Source organism: Heliangelus exortis, chromosome 3, assembly GCF_036169615.1.
Source record: "Heliangelus exortis chromosome 3, bHelExo1.hap1, whole genome shotgun sequence".
In the NCBI taxonomy this organism is placed as follows: Eukaryota; Metazoa; Chordata; class Aves; order Apodiformes; family Trochilidae; genus Heliangelus; species Heliangelus exortis.
In genome coordinates this window covers 60141280-60158259 of record NC_092424.1, presented here as the reverse complement: position 1 = coordinate 60158259, position 16980 = coordinate 60141280, and the positions used below count along the sequence as shown (strand labels likewise).

The following is a 16980-nucleotide window of genomic DNA, read 5'->3' as shown; positions in this document are numbered from 1 at the left end:
AAGACTGATGTTATATTTAAAGCTGAAAATCAAAACAAATCTTTATCATAGATCCCAAATTTAATGACGAGATTTTCTCTCAACTACCTAGGAAACAATAGGGGCAAAAAAAGCAAGTTGATTCCCCCCCCCATGACAGCAAGCACCACATACAGATCCCCCTGAAAGATTAATAACTTATATTTGCTTCCACAGAGGTCAAATATAAGGAAAGGAATACATTAAAAATTAAGTAATTTGCACTGTGCTAAAAATATTAAAAATTGCTTCTAGAAATTAGATTTCAACCATTCCAGCAGTATGCTCACTCATGCTATTAAAGATCAACTGCCATTACATTTCAGAAACATTATACTATTGATTCATCAACCTATTTTATCATTTAATATGGTACTGTAATTTCAAGTAAGCACAAAGAGTCAGTCATTTCCATTTTTTTGTCAAATACAACTCAGTATCTTTCATCCTCACATAATTTGAGAAGCTTCTCTGATATAGGAATAACAACGTGCAGGTGAGCTGAAGCCTCTAAAAGAAAAAAAAAAAAAAAAAAAGGGGGGTACCTGGAAGTTCCTAATAGTTTGCAGCCTGTGAAAATTGGTTTAAGTCATGCTTCTCCAGAACTAATCAAATGATAGTTTCTTCCTCTTTTCTACCCTCCAGACATTCACAAATTACTATGAAGAGTCTGAGGCTATGTGGACATTATGTTTAAGAGTTATTTAAACCTTAAAACTGTTGTAAATTAATTGAACTAATTGATCATTCTCTAGGTATGCACATATTGTGTACACACAACTCATCTTCTTTAGTACAATACATACAATATTATTTTATGATGTATTTTAGAAGTTTCCCAGAGATAAAGAGCTTTGGATATTTTTATTTTTGATACTTTAAATCTACACAACACGGAAAATCAATTATTTTGGTAGCATGCAGATTTAAGGACTTAAAGCTCTTAAATAAAACATTTCAAGGGAGGCTGTTTTGCTTACTTATGGAGTTTTCCAGGGCTGAAAAAATAAAGTTTGAAGACTCCCTGGTACCAAAATTCATAACAGTACTCCCGCTTATAATTTTCAATTCCTCAGAGACAGGGTAGGCATTTACAGACCAGAGAGACATTTTACCAATCATTCAAGATACAAGTGCAGAGAATCTGATGGCAAAATTGAACACCATTCACTTCCGGGAAAAAATCAAAAGACCACAATATACCAAAGTAAGATTTTCAAATTACAATGAACTGAGGAATAGGCATCACCCCGTACAGGGCTTATCTTCATTATGCTACTAGGTCATGGACTTTTCTGAGCAATAGTGAAGCAGCTTAAATGTTGTATCTACACTGGCACTCGGACTAGCACATTTGGAGAAGCTACATAGTCAAGAAAAAGACTATGAAGCAGGTCCTTACTGTTTGCATCCACAGAGATAAAGTAATAGAAGTACAAAGATAAACGAGCAAAAACCATGAAGGAAATCAACGCAAAGAAAGCTGAAATATCTCTTTTAAAAATTCTGTAGAAAAAGAATTATTGACTTATAAATTCAGACTGTCAAGCTGACACCAGTCAAAAGACTTCAGGCAAAATAAAGAGCTCTGGGCACAAGAACAAATACATTACTCTCAGTAGTGATAAATTAATTTACGAAGTAGCCCTCAAGAAAGAGAAACATCTGAGATATGCTTTATGTTGGAAGCCAAACATCAACCATGTCAGGCATGCCCTGTGCAACAGGAAAGATATGCAAAACCAAGCTAGGAGTAATCCCACTGTCACCACTAGATAGCTGCAAGCTAAAAACAAAGAACAAAATTTGGAAGTTAATTATCAATACACAAAACATACAAGTGGTAAAGAAACAGAAAGATTCAGATGTACCTGTATTCCTAGAGTAACATATGATAAATTCTTAACTATGAAAGAACAGCATCAACTTAGTAATTTGCAGCAATGTTTCTGTATCACAGTAAAAAAAACAAAACAAAAACCAAAATCAAACCATGCTGATTTGCCATGAGTGAACTGCTTGGGTTCCCTCTCCTGGCTCCCAACAATATCATACATAAACTTGCTATCTCAGCATATTAAAGCTATTCTTTTTCAAATTGAGCATATCCTATCAGTTTCTATTCTATGACACTCACCAATAAATGAGGCATGTTAAAGACCCAGAAATTAGCTTTCAGAAACACTGTCACAGAAAAAAATGTTTGCTTTGAAATCTCTCTTAACGCATTCTACATATTGCTACATCTTTTTTTCCATCAAGTGTTTTGTCTCAGTGAGAAAAATGCCTTCTGAGAAGATGTCTTCTTATGCAGAAGTTATGTGAATTCAATTTTAAATAGACTTTAAATTGTAATAAATCCCAATTCCATTCAACTAATACAGGCTAAGTTTGCACATGTACTTAATCTATCAAAATTAAGCTAAACTATAAAAATGAAACATAAAATAATATAAATATATAATATAATATGTAAAATAACTCCAGAACATATTTTATATTGATATAGCTAAATTTATAATTACTTTGTGATTTTTTTTCCAGCTATTAAGTTTTCTCCCCAGATTCAACTCCTTTCTGAAGATTACAGGAAAAAAGAAGCTTGATATATGATATACGATTCCCTTATGCACAACTTTCTACCACAGCCCTTTTTGGTTGACATACTGTAGCATTAACCCTTGCTTGGAGGAGATATAAAGCCCTAGGATACTCCCATTTTTCCCTGTGTAAGTTTTCCATGAGTATTTCACAATGCACTTATGAAACTCCATGATCAAACCAAATGCCAAAACATCCACACAGCTGATTGCTTAGCTAAAAAACCAAACAAAATTTAACAGGAAGTTAAAAAATAAGTTTTAAAACGTAAGAAGATATGAGAATCTAATTACTGTACCTGTCTACTGGTTACTGTCACAGACCTACTGCTTTTTCACTTCTGCCTAACTACATGCTTCTTACCCCAGGCTTTGAAAGTCAAACCAGCTCATTGTGGAGGAAAAAAGGAAGGAAAAAAGGAAGGAAAAAAAAAAAAGCAAGCTAATCATCCATAAACAAAGCTATGTCATCTTCTCAGATTTAACTCCATGTGTCCAATGTTTTTGTCTTCATAACAAGAGTTCAAAACTCTTACCGTAAAGCAGCCAAATCAGGCCACTAAAAAACCAATCAGCTTCTTAATCTGGACAGACTACCAGCCAGCTAGTGAAGAACTGTCATCTTAATAAGGATTACCTATGATGCCCTAAGAAAGCAGTGGAGACCACATGAAAATAACATCCCTGCTGCATATAATTCAGTATTTCACTCACAAGACAAGTGAAGAAGCATTTAAAGAAAAGTAACTTCAGATGTTTGTCAGTCACAGCCACTCAAAAGAAACACTTCAGTATTGAACTTTCTCAACTCATGATTATTTATTGGTAATAATCCAGAAAGCTGAAATATGTAACACCTGCCACTTGAAAAAGGCTGTTACCAGAGGCATAAGGAAAGCTCACAGAGCATGTGACACAACCAATCCTGATAGAGCCCTCTAAGATGCAACTGGCTGAGAACAGAACTTTCAAAGTGTTCCTTGGTTGCTTTATCACTCTCTCCAAGTGATGAGTATCAAGAAACTCTGTAACAGCAATCTTAAAATAGGACATGGAACGTATGCAGACAACTGAGTCTCTAGTACATATATAACAAATATACAAAATACCTAACCCAGTGACTGAGAGTTGTAAACAAGCATTGCAATTGCATGCAGCCATAAAAATTTGGGACTACAACATAACTTGAAAGAGAAATATGTATTTTATACTTCTAACAATCTTTCCTAAAGAAAATTTCTTTAAACTTTAGTTCTTCAGCTAACTAAAATTAAAAAATACATTAATTAACTCAAAACATTCAATAAATGTGACATTATCTTCAGGAAAACCTTAATTTTTTGTAAGACAATAAAGCTTGAACTGTCAAATGATCACCAATGAAAAGATTTCTATGTTGCATTTTTTTCTTATTTGTAAGTGTTCCTCAGAGTGCATTTTTTTAGATAAACTGATAAGGCCTTAAATGTTAACTGGCCTGTAATGGTAACAGCAAGAATGTAACATTGTAATGAACTCTCTAAATATACAGAATCACATTTGCTAAACACTTAGTGCAATGAAACCAAATTTTCTTTATTGAAAAACTGATCTCCTTCTATAGAGACCTTACCTTTATAGAGGTCTTACCTCTAGATCACAGTTGTATTCTGTCCCATCCAGAAGCATCACTTTACACTGCACAGTTTTAGTTTTCTTGGGAGACTTCTGATGAGTGTTTTCTGTTTTAATTTCAGCTGTCTGCACTTCTTTTGTCTCCCTTTCTTTTTCTTCTTTCTCCTCTGCAACTTTCTCTACTTCCGCTTCTTTACCATCTTCTTTGGTAGGCTATATAAAATACAGGTAAACAGAAAGAAACTAATGAAGGTGGATATTTTTAACTTGTTCACTTCTTTTATAAGCTACTAATAAATAAGACATTAAATGAAAATTAAAGTTGCACGCATGCTGGAAGCACAATAAGCAGTCTAAGTATTCAGATGTTCCTTTGCAGATCAGATATTCTTGCCCTCAAACCACAGAAGGTGCTTTTTCTTTTCCTTCATTGAAGAGATATTTTTATGTTTTACTGGCTTTTTTTTTCCTAACAGAAACAAATTTAACAAGCAGCTCTGAGACTTATACAAACTGAAAAACAGTGTTTACAAAAGTCAAGTTATGCAGAATCACAAAATGGTCAAGGTTAGAAGGCAACTCCTGAGATCACCTACTCCAATACCCTTAAGGCCATGCTAGGGCCACCTAAAGCAGTTTGCCCAGGACAGTAACCAGCTGGGTTTTGAGTACCTTCACAGACAGAGACTTCACAACCTCTCTGAGCAACTTGTTGCAGCATTGCAGCATTTGACCCATCATCACAGTAAAAAAAAAAAAAAAATAAATTGGGGGGATTTAAGATGGAATTCCGTGTTTTCACTTAATGCCCCTTGCCTTTTGTTGTTCAGTGCCATATCACTGGGAAGAGTTTGGGTTCTTTTCATTCCCTTCCTTCAGGTATTTATACACATTTGCAAGATTCCCCTTGACTTTCTTCTCCAGTACCAGCTCTCTCACCTCCTCCTCATATATTCTCTATGCCCATAATTATCTTAACCATCCCAGAACATGGGGTTTGCATGCTAAGAACTGACATGCAGGTTTTCAAAAGGCAAGACTCAGGAGCACTGCAGAAGGTGGTTTGTCTGGAACTCAGCACCAACCTCCCAGAATGAATCAATAAAGACAGTGACAACAAGAATGGTTTCTAAGAAATGGATAGTAAAAATTGAGATATAAAGGGCTTCTAGATCAACCATTTCTTACGGTTAAGCGACTAAGGAGGTATTGATGTGATCCCCAGGCTTCAGAGACAAAGATGACTTAAAAAAAACTTCTGCTGTTATACCTGCTGATTTCTACCACGATGTAACAGTTTGATGTTCCTTTGAACTATGTCTGAGTGTGATGTTACACTAAAATTAGACATCTAAAATGACTGGAGTAAAAAAAATGGTCTGCCACAGAGTAGAAACTTTTAAAACCAGTGGTTCTACTTGTTAGCTGTATCAACCCAGGTGCAAAAAGGCCAGACTGTGCCTATCATTTTTCCCCAACATGATGCTAACAAAGCCTTACACGAATGACAAAAATCACAGAATTTTCGTAGTTGGAAAAGACCTCTAAGATCACCACATCCAACCGTCAAATCACCCAACCCCTCCCCCAAATATTTAAAATATTTTTATCTATATCACCACACTCCCTAGAGCCTGTCCTTAAGTGCCTCATCTAAACATTTCTTAAACACTTCCAATGATTCCACCACCTCCCTGAGCAGCCCATTCCAATGCTAACTGCTCTCTCAGAGTACTACTATTCTTCCTCAGATCTAGTCTAAACCTCCCCTGGTGCAACTTCAGGCCCTTTCCTCTGGTCCTATCATTACCCATTCCAGAAGAGGCCAGCACCCACCTCCCTACAACGACCTGAAAGGAAGTTGTAGGGAGCAGTTAGGTCACCTCTCAGCCTCCTCTTCTCCAAACTAAACATTCCCAATTCCCCCAGCCTCTCCTCACAGGACTTGTTCTCCAGACCCTTCACCAGCTTGGTTGCCCTTCCTTGAACTCGCTCCAGCAGCTCTGTGACTTCCGTGTCGTGAGGGACCCAGAACTGAACTTTCCTGCCTCATGAAATAATGAATAGGTCTAATTAAAATCACTCCAAAGCATCCATGAGCCTTCCCATATGTACCTGTGTTTCAGCACTACTAACGGAGTATTTTTCTTCTTTGTCATCTGCTTTAGTTTTATGCTGATTTTCAGCCGCTGCTTCTTCTAAGCTCTTTTTTGGCTGAGCCACCCCCTCTGGTGTCTGGCTTTCACTTTTTTCCACTACTTGCTCTTCCCCTGTGGTCCTTTTCTTGCTCTCATCTTTGGGCTCTGCCAAGGTGTATGATCTTTGTTTCTTAAGCCAGGGGGGGAGGAAACGAGAAATACCCTTGCTTTCAGGTGAAGTTTTTTCCTTCTTTTGGCTACGTGGACTACTTTGGCTAGTTGCTGCTGAGACAGAGGAAGAATCTTGAGCTTCTTTAGAGGATGTTTCCCTGGATTTTTGATTTTCTGGAGTCTCTGATGCTTTTTCAGGCTTCTCCTTAGGTTTGTCTGTTCCCACATGCTCAGAATCTTTCTTTACTTCTGTCTCTGAGCCAACTTCAGTTGTCATTTTTGCAACTTCTGCTGAAAGAAACAATAACAAAAATAGTTTTGTTATACAGCATCACTACTTTTACAAAATCCTAGATTATTTGCAGTAATTTGTAGTACAAATAAAAAATAGTTTCTGAATTAAACTTAGTGGGGTTAAAGAAATACTTTCCAAATGCTCAGCTCAGAAGAAAAGCCAGTAAGCTAAAACGTAATGCTCTGCAGGCAAACATTTTAAATAATACTATAGAGAGACAGATCTGCCAATAGTTTCCCTCTCCTTGACAACAATTTAGTGTTCTCACTGAAATGCTTTTATTTTAATTGCAAGATACCCTTAAAATTATTAGACAAGATTATTCCATGAAGAACTTCAGTTCCCTTTGTACTGGGCTCCTCAGTTGACCTGGAAGCTCAAACTTCAGAAGAGAACACCTCCAGTTAGTCTGGTAGATTCAATCCTCTTACTGTTCAGTGACACTTCACAATATAACACAAGTTTTATACAGTAGGTCTCTTTAAAATAATAGAGGACATGCTTCTAGTTGTTCCTTTTCACATTAAGAAAAGCTGTTCTTCCCTTAAAAGAGACTCATTTCAAGTTTCTGTACTCTTAGATCTTATGCAACTCTCCATCTTCCTTATCATCCATACCTTTTCAGCAAAGAATTAAAACAGAAAAATAGCTGCCTGTACCAGAAGTAGACACTGATTTTAGAGATTATAAGTTACAACTTTAGTATCTATTTTATAGTAAAATCTGTTCCATTTAAATTAGGAGTGTAATTTCACAATTCCCTCATTTCACACATGGTGAGCCAGTGGCGGGGATAGAAGAAAATGAAAGAGAAAACTTATGAAACAGGAAAAAAGGATGATGAAAACTATACCAAATACAAAAAATTAAAAAAAAAAAATTATGTCAGTAATACTGAGGAAATTACAAATAACACTAGGAAACTTTTTTTTTTAATTAAATGATTGGGTTTCTAATAATGAGCACCTACCAATCACCATAAAAATTACACATGATTTTTATACTCTCCTTTCTGCTTGCTTTTCTTCTGTAAAATGAAAGACAAATCATAATACTATAACAGAGTACACAATAATAATAATCTTCATATCACTGATTACTTAAAAGTATAAATTTTTTTCCAATTTATTGACAGGAGGCAACAAAAATAAGCACGCCATGGCCCAAAGCTTAAAATGGTTATATTCCAGTAGAAATAATAACAGGTATTTATTCACAACCCTCTTCAACAATTAGTTTTAAACTGGTATGTCTAGCCTAAGGTTTGCTGGCTAGTTACTGTCTCATAACTTCAAAATATTGGGCCATCTCCATTAAAACTGATCACCAGTAAGACCTGCCACTGGAGTCAGGATGCTGTTAGTTCAGGACTCCTGATGAACCCAACAGTTTCTGCCCCAACCCCTGCCCAAAAGAGAGTCAAGAAGAAAGTCATCTGGTTCACACTTGACGTGCAACACTTTACATTGACGTGCAACACTTTACACTGCACATGGAGGTAACTGGAAAGGAGTTTCAGTCACAAGGGTGCAGCAACACTTTGCCTGAAGGTTTCCAAAGCACATCCACAGATAGTCAGAAACTAAGTTAAACTAAACCATACACTTTTGCCCTTCTAGCAAAAGAGATGGACAATATTGAGTCAGAGGAAACAAATGTGATTTTAGAATAGAAACCTTGAACTATCCACAGCCAAATTCACATACGCATCCTGAGACAAAAAAAAAAGTAACTATATCGTGCATAGTTTTGTTTGCTGCTTTAAACTTTGCAATCTAAACAAAGCATTAATCAATGGGGAAATTGAAAGTATCTTTACTGACACGTCAGATTTCTGAGTTAATTTCAAGCTTAAATATTAGTTATGTAGCCACTTTCAGTGAAACCCTTCAAGTTTTAATTATTAATAAAATTTGTTGTCATAGAGTACTAATACTCATGAAAGTATTATTTAACTCAGAGGGTAACAGGCCTTTGAAAAGCAGGTTTTCATTTAACTAGCTGTTGATATTAAAGAATTTGCCACATATATATGGCAAATTACATATGTGCTAAAAGCCACATGTAAAGATACTGCTGGTCATACTACATTTGCAATCATCTCCATATATTACAAAGAACTGCTGCTATTCTTGCAATGGTATTTATTAATCTTACTAAGCATGTAGAAGTTCATTATCAAAATGAACAATCTATACAAAACCAAAATCAACTTGCCCTGACATGAAAATCCACAAACTTTTGCTGAACAGACAACAGCAATCCACTTTGCTTAATAAATTCAAAATGGACATTTTATTCTTAATGGACATGGTGGGGATTTTTTCTCATGCATCTCTAACCAATTTCTTCTCAGAAAGTAGCTAAAATAATGCTGGAGAGCATGATAAACAAATCTTCAAAGAAGCTACCAGAAAAGGGGGGAAAAATCACTATTGTCTGCATTTTTTTCTTTCTCAAAACATGCAGAAGTACATGAAATACAGTGTATTAGTGTATACACTAATAAAAATTATAAACTATCCTTGAAATTAAGATATTTTGCTCATACTGTCAAATAGGAGGCATCTGCAGAAAATTCCTTAAAACTCAACAAAATAAATGATCCTGTAAACATGCTCCTATGGTACTGTTTTAACAATAAAAGAAACCAAGGTTACCAAGTTACACATCTTAACTGACTAAATTTAGCCAGGACAGCAGTAGGTGGTGCAGCTCGGTCACTATGAAAACAAGAAAGGTTCTGCATCTGCAAGTGTCCATGTTTTTCAGAACTCATGTCACATTTAAAAGGAGAACTTGTCCTTATACACCAGAACCAAGGGAAACTTGTTACAGCCTCTGTTTAAACAACTCTGTCCATGTTCATTTAATGCCTTCAATTGATGCCCACAGCAGGAGGAAATTTCTTTCATGAGCTCAGTTTCCCATAAGCTTGTGACTTCACTCCTTTTCCAGATAAAAAAAAATAAGACACGCTGAGTCACTAAGCCTGTAGATTTCTTTACACTCCTAGAAGTCTCTGAATGAGCTTTTAGAGACAGATGAATTTACAGAACAAGGGCACTGACCAAGAGTGTAAGGGATAGTCTTCCCAAAATGTTTACATTCTCTAGCACAGGAGTTTGACATGGTTCTAGTTTCATTTCAGCAGACAAATTAGGAAACCCTTGAAAACTAGAAAAATCAGGTCTACTTGCTCTTCCCTGCACTCTCTTCATTATAATCATTATTTCAATGCTGCACAAGATCCTCTGGTTTTGCAGTTCACAGCACAAAATAATGTAGTGGTGGACAAAGCATTGGAGTTCTGCAGTCAGAGTATAGTGTTGCAGGTTGCAAAGTCTACAATACTAAATACTATAAATAACACTATAATACTAATATTATATAATACTATAATACTAATACTATAAATTTTTGAAACACATTTGTCTGACCAAAAAGTTTTCCTGGCACCATAGAGAAGCCAGAAACAGAAGGCAGGTAACATGATATAACATGAAGTTTACAGACAGAAAAGGAAAAAAAAAAAAAGGAAAAAGATGTAACCTGAAAAGTTAGACAATATTGAATTAAACCATAGAAAACCTTCTTTCACTGCAATTGATAATCTGCATCTTAATTCACCATTTTCATTATAGTATTACTTATTCATAAGCACAACAAATCAAAATCCTTTTCCCAACTGTTTCTAGATCTCATTTTACTCATTTTCTTTTTCTGACTGCATGAAATAAGAGGCAGTCCCAAGCTTATTTTTTCTTTTCCAGTTTGTCAATGAAATTTATAAATTCAAGCCATCAAAATCCCTTTGATAGGTATACACCAGTCTACAGTCTACCAGGATCTACAAGGAAACCACTATGTTGTAGTAAAAAAAAAAAAAAAATCATCCTATTTCAAATAAATTACAATTGAGTCCACTAATTCCACTCAGGCCACTGTGTGAAGAAGTCATGCAATCTCCTGGATCACGCTGGTGTTAGTAATTCCTTTTAAAAAATACTACCTTCATAAAAAGTAACCAATTGCACACTTGCCCTAACACATATTAAAGCTCACATGGAATACACATGCAAGAAAAAAAAAAAAACTAAAAAAGTTTCTTGTGCCTACAGAACATACGTGGAAACATGAAAGAAGGCTGTGTGTACTTAAACTGCTTATTTGAGTTTTTTTAAAATTTTGTTTTAAAGAAAACATTCAATTTCTTTTCATATTATTGATTTGAGGCACAGCAGAACACTGCTCTGCATTTCACACTTGGTTAGGACAGGTCATTTAAGAACAGCAGGCATTCTGGTTTCAACACAATTTTTTTTTTTTTTTTACAAAGAAACCATAAGAAAGTAAAATCTAGCTGGAACAATCATTCAAAATTTACAGACTGTAAAAGGGTCTGGTTTAACAACTAAGTAATATCTGAAGAACTTGGCACTACTCCAAGAAGATTTTTCAATAGCATAAATCAGTTTGGGGTTTTTTCTGTAGTTTGTAATAATTATACTCCAAACCAGGATGAATATACTAACCAACAACTTTATTTTGCACTTCTGTTTAGCTTTAACACTTGAATTTTATAGTATGAAAACAAGAAAACACGGCATTGCATCATTTGCTGCATCATTTGCTAAAAGCACAATACATCCTGCAAACATTTTATTAGCATACAGAGCAAAAAGTAAATCAAATTTCACCATTTAGTCATTATTAAGTAGATTACTAGAGTTGCAAAGACATGGAGCTTTCTGAATACAAAAGAATTAATTAGCTACAAAATAGTTTTCAATTCTGAGGTCCTTAAGGAACCAAAACCATCCCTAAAAATGGTTTAGTGGCATCAACCTGCAACATTCACATTGTATGGCTCCCAATAAAATACAGGTCTGCACTCAATCCTCAGCTCAGGAAGTTCTCTCCATGGAAACTTGAATGCTTCTCTGCATTTATACCAACAGAACAGTGTGTCTGATATATACAAGGACTGTATGTATATACATACAAACAAACAGACTATTGACCAAGTTCATTTTTAAGCACATTCCTGGGGGAGGGAAAAAAAAAAAAAAAAAAAAAAAAAAGAAAGAAAAAAGATGAGACTCATGTCAAAAATCAACAGTTAAGCAAACTACTGAATGCATTTTTAAAATCTGCAACAGAGAACCACAGGAAAACGTTGTATACGTATGAAATCTAATCACGTATTTTCAAGTTAAGATGATCTCTAAGCAAATGAACCCAAAAATAAGCATTTACACCTCAAATGCGACACGGGATGTTTTCTTTTGTCCCTCTCCTGATGATTGTTGTGCACAAAAATCAAGATTGACTACAGAGGCTGAACAGACAGACTGCAGACTCTGCTTTTTGGAGAGTCTCAAGAGCAGCCGCAAGGCAGAAGCCTGTCAGAGTCCATTGGTTTCTCACGCTCTGAAAAGACCACCAGAGCTGGGGCCTGAACTGACCTCGTGGCTTTTCTTTGTAGGCTCAGAAGGTAACATATAGGTAAACAGAATGCCAAGAATAATCCTATGTCACAAAGAGCCAAAATTCCCCATATTATTTATTTTAACATCCCACGGTTCCAAACTATGCAATAACCCGGGTGACCTGACAACTAAAGCTGTTATGATTCATATGTTTGCCACTGTAATATCATATCCTGCTAAAAATACTTTTGCCAAACACAAGCCAACTAAAAATCAGCTTTTGTCTTTATGATTCTGTGCCAGCTGCCTCAAACTGGAAGCTCATTTGCAAGGAGGTAGTGAGGTGAGCGAACTGTCATTGCCAGTCTGTGCATCGGTCAGCAGATGGTGCCATAATAGTTCTAAAAATCAGTAGCTCATTTCAAAGATCAAACTTTAAACAGCAACAGTATCCCAATTTCAAGTGTAATTCACACTGTGGCAAGTAATTGAATGCTTTTATAGAAGTATTAATGGAACATAATTTAATAAATACAACTTCAGCACCAGACAGTAAATAACTACTCCATGGCAATAAAACATAAGTTTTCACATGTACATTAATATGTGTCAAATTATATTATATACATACATATATATATATTCACATAGCCTCTAAGCTTATCTCCATGAGCAGAAATGGAACAAAATAGTGTCTTCACAAAAGTTCCTATGTCTATGAAATCCAGTTTCCAGAAAACAGCAGGTAATGTCATAGTGGTTCACAGTCCCAGAGTCAATGGTAACTATACTCATAAGCATCCTTTGACCTAGCTAGCAGTCACTATCCAAAATTAAAAGTATTTTGTTAGCCCTCATGTTTATATCTATGCCATCACACAGCTGCATACTTCATTTGCAAGCATATGTTTCCTTCCCAAATACAGTAGCATACTTGCATTACTAAGAAGACACTTTTGTCCTTACATAAATATTGAAATATCAACTAGTTTCTCTAGTGCTAGAAAATGTTCTGCAAATGTCATCATTCCTTGCAATATGCAGAATACACAGGACTCACCAGAAAAACATTGACAAGTCCCTACATAACATGGTGTGAATGTAGAAGAAACTTCTGAAACAAGGATTCCAGACAGTAATTCTGCAGACCATAGTGAAGATAAAAAAAAGAAGGTTTTAGGTTTTTCTAGGACAGAGACTTGGCTATTTCCATCTAAAATTGCAAAGTGAGGAAATGCAGTCTAGAGAGAATATCTCCACATTTGTAAGAGCTTTTATGCTGACAATTTTCTGTAAAGTAACTCCATGGAAGTTACCCCAGCTCTTTGTAAAGTCAAAGCACAATCCAGGAACATGACTATTTTTCAAAATCTTTTTCCCCTTAAAGCAGCACATATGTATTGCCTATCACTAAGGTGCTCCCAAGTATTCATAAAACACCTTTTGCAGATCATTTGTATTTTGTATGGCAAATAACCTGGTTATTGCAATCCATATGCAACTTAAAAGGACTGGTTTTAAAGGACAATTCAGTTGAAGGGATACTACTGTCCAGAAAGGAAAGTTAATACTACTGGACATGAAAACAAGTTGAAATTCTTTTAACATTATTTTGTTAAAATTTGTCTCCTGACACTAGGTAGCAGCCTAAAAATGTATAGTAAAACACAGAAAATATTAGAAAGTACTGTTCTCCAAAGTAAATGAAGTGTATTGAGAACGGCATCATCTCTGTAATAGCACCCATACAACACGTAAAGCTCAATCAAAACAACCCCAAAACTTTCTGACTAAAGCAGATCATATATACTTTCCAAGTGCTACAACAGATCCTGAGTTGATGTCCTCATCAAAATTTCTTTAAGACTACATATAAGCACATATACACCCTGCAGCTCACCCAGTGCTATCTATACCATATCCAGAGATAACAGGAATATGCTACTTCTATATTTGCAATCTACAAATACTCTAATATAGTAAGGCAAAAAAAAAAAAAATATTCAAAGAGCAACTTAATTCATATCGGGAAAACTCTCTTTGCCAGAGTACATATGCAAATATATAATCAAGCTAGTTTATCAGGTAAATTTATTAAGTTAGTTTTGTGCTGTTATCAAGCCCTGGAAAAGAGTTGTAAGCTGATGAGAATCCAACAGACTTTTTGAAAAGCTGCATTGAACAAGTGTGACCCCACCCAGGCCCTGACACTGCTAGAGAAGGGCACGCTCAGTGGAAAACCTTGGATTCAGTTCCAAATTCATTCCAGCAGCCAGAAAATGAACACGGGTCAAGAGACAGCTCTGTTTTCCTGTTATCTGTCCAACAAGCTAAGAACATAATTTGAGAAAAATCCCTGCCCTATCTTTAAAAATCAATGTTTCAAGTTCACAGAGGGTTCTGACTTTTCGCATAAAAACCTCACGATGACCACAATTTTAGACACTACAAAAGAACAGTGAGAAATATTTTTTCTGAGCAATGTTGTCCCCTCAGATCTCCATTCTCTTTCTTCCACTCCATCTCACCTCACTCAAATGGCTGTTTCTGTAACTGCCATAATTTCACTGAATCACAGGCAAACATTTAATTTTTTTCACTTCTTCATTAAAAAATTGGGGGATTGGAAATCTACTTGAGTTCTTTAAATTTAGCTTCTTCTGATTTGGCGGTGACTGATTTCTAGATGCCACAACAAATTTTTCATTTTCAACTTTCATTCTTTCTAATATACTGGCAAGATTAAAACCAGCTTCTTTTTATACTTAAAACATTAAGTTTAGTCTTGCATAAAGTATTCTTCCAAAGCATTTACAATAACACGGTTAATCACAGCACTTTCCAACTTGGGTTGAAAAAAAGGTAAAAATGTACCACTACCAAAGATTTTTTATTTTTTTTATTTTTTTTTAACTCCAAAGTGAGAGGCCCCCAGTGCAATAAGCCTCTTGGAAGCTGGAATCCCAGATGCACATTATTGTTTTGACAAGTATCCATTTCCTCTTCACTGGATGTCATATGGAGAATCATTACCATCCTGCATGTTTAGGAAATGTACAACAGCGTGCTAAAGAGGGAAATAACCTCAATACTGGGATTCAGAAATGAGAAACAACTAACTTGTGTTTTTGGTAGAATGCTAGTGACAGATACCTACAAAAAGAACACATTTACAAATAATTTTTGTAAGCTGACATAACCATTAGCTTTATTTCACCAGTATGTTGAGGCTCAATGTCATACAGACGCAGACACTAATGAGATCACATTCAAAATGCCTGATAGCTTTTTATTTCTGCTTTTTATTTTCAACTCGGGAACAATGTCGAGAAACCAACTGTCAGATGCATTAAGACACTCTGCTCTGTCACATAGAAGGAGAGTTTAATAGACAATTGTTTACGAAGCTTTACACTGTAAACATAGCCACAGAAGTGCCTCTTTCAGCAGCAACATTTGCTCTGTATTTCAACTTTAAAGTGCTCTTTATCCTCTTTGCTATTGTCAAATATAAGCGCTACAGAGCCAACAGCTTTTTGGCAAGCCAGTTAAACAATACTGAGTGATGTCTGCACATTACTGAGGAAAAAAACTGGCAAGAAGTGACATTATGTGTTTTTATCCAGGTGACAGATCTATAATCTTCTCCCACTACTTTTTTTCATGTTACATATCCTGAACTAGGATGCACATTGAAATAAAAAAATTGTCTGAAAAACTGCTACAACTTCCTACTGAAACAAGAAGTCAATTTCAAATACTTGGTTGTTATAAACCTGCAATTAAAGAACCTTAATGCAAATTCCAAATGGCTGCAAAAATCCAAAAGTTTTTCACTTTATAGCTTCAAACTTTACAACTAAGTTGCAGCTGTCTTTTTGCTGAATATTTTGCTACCAGAAAATAAATCTGCTGCTGAAGGACCTGCAGAGATCTTGACACGCATGCAAGTAAAAAAACCAAAGCTATTAATGTAGTATGCTTTATTTAAAAAATAAGTGGATGAAAAATAATTATGACCATGAACATTCACAACTGCTGCTGCAACAAATAAATACTGCTCCATATTCTCTGCCAGATATGCCACATTCCCCAAACCTCAGAGGTCAGTGACCCAAGATGTCATGTTGGTGGTTTAATTTTTGTGACTGCAGCTAACATGTACTAGCAGACCCTTTCATGTGCTACTAGAACAGAAGTATTCCCTTGAAAGAACAGAACCAATTTGCTCAGTATGCCCTCTTGTCCTCTCCCAAAAATTACAACCCAGCTAAAATGATACATGTAAAGCAGGGTGCTGCAAATATTTTCCTATGTACTTATGTTGACTGGAATATATAACAAAGTATTGAAACTACAAACAGTACTGCTCTTCCAGAAAGTATGCATCTACTGCTCCTGTGGGAGCATAACGTTGCCAATCCCAAGCAACAAAAAGCAGAGAAGGAGAGATGCCTCTTAGCTGAGCAAATAAAATTGGCAGCCAAAACTTCATTGCTCCCATAGGCTCTTCTGAACGCTGGTATTTGATTAGACTGAAAATGCCAGCAGCTTTCTACAAGTTTCCTGCTTTTCGTGACAATGGCTTTACCACTCAGTGTTTTGACCACTGAAAGATCTCTGGGATGGATGAAATGATCCCCTCATGGTCAGAAACAAATCTAATACTAAAGGTAAAAAGCAGGCAAAAGAGAACTTTATGCTAATAATGC

At 35.7% G+C, this 16980-nt stretch overlaps 1 protein-coding gene across 25 annotated transcripts in view; it reads right to left on the bottom strand.

The window, feature by feature from the left end:
- Window positions 1–16980, bottom strand: part of EPB41L2 (erythrocyte membrane protein band 4.1 like 2) — a 108029-nt gene that overhangs the window by 53870 nt on the left and 37179 nt on the right. For all 25 annotated transcript variants that reach the window (XM_071740927.1, XM_071740938.1, XM_071740922.1 and 22 more), the window contains 2 exons: window positions 6348–6832; window positions 4248–4445 (listed from right to left, as the gene is read on the bottom strand). In XM_071740927.1, coding sequence (XP_071597028.1) covers window positions 4248–4445; window positions 6348–6818 — 669 coding nt within the window. In that variant the 5' untranslated portion in view covers window positions 6819–6832. The remainder of the gene's footprint in view (window positions 1–4247; window positions 4446–6347; window positions 6833–16980) is intronic.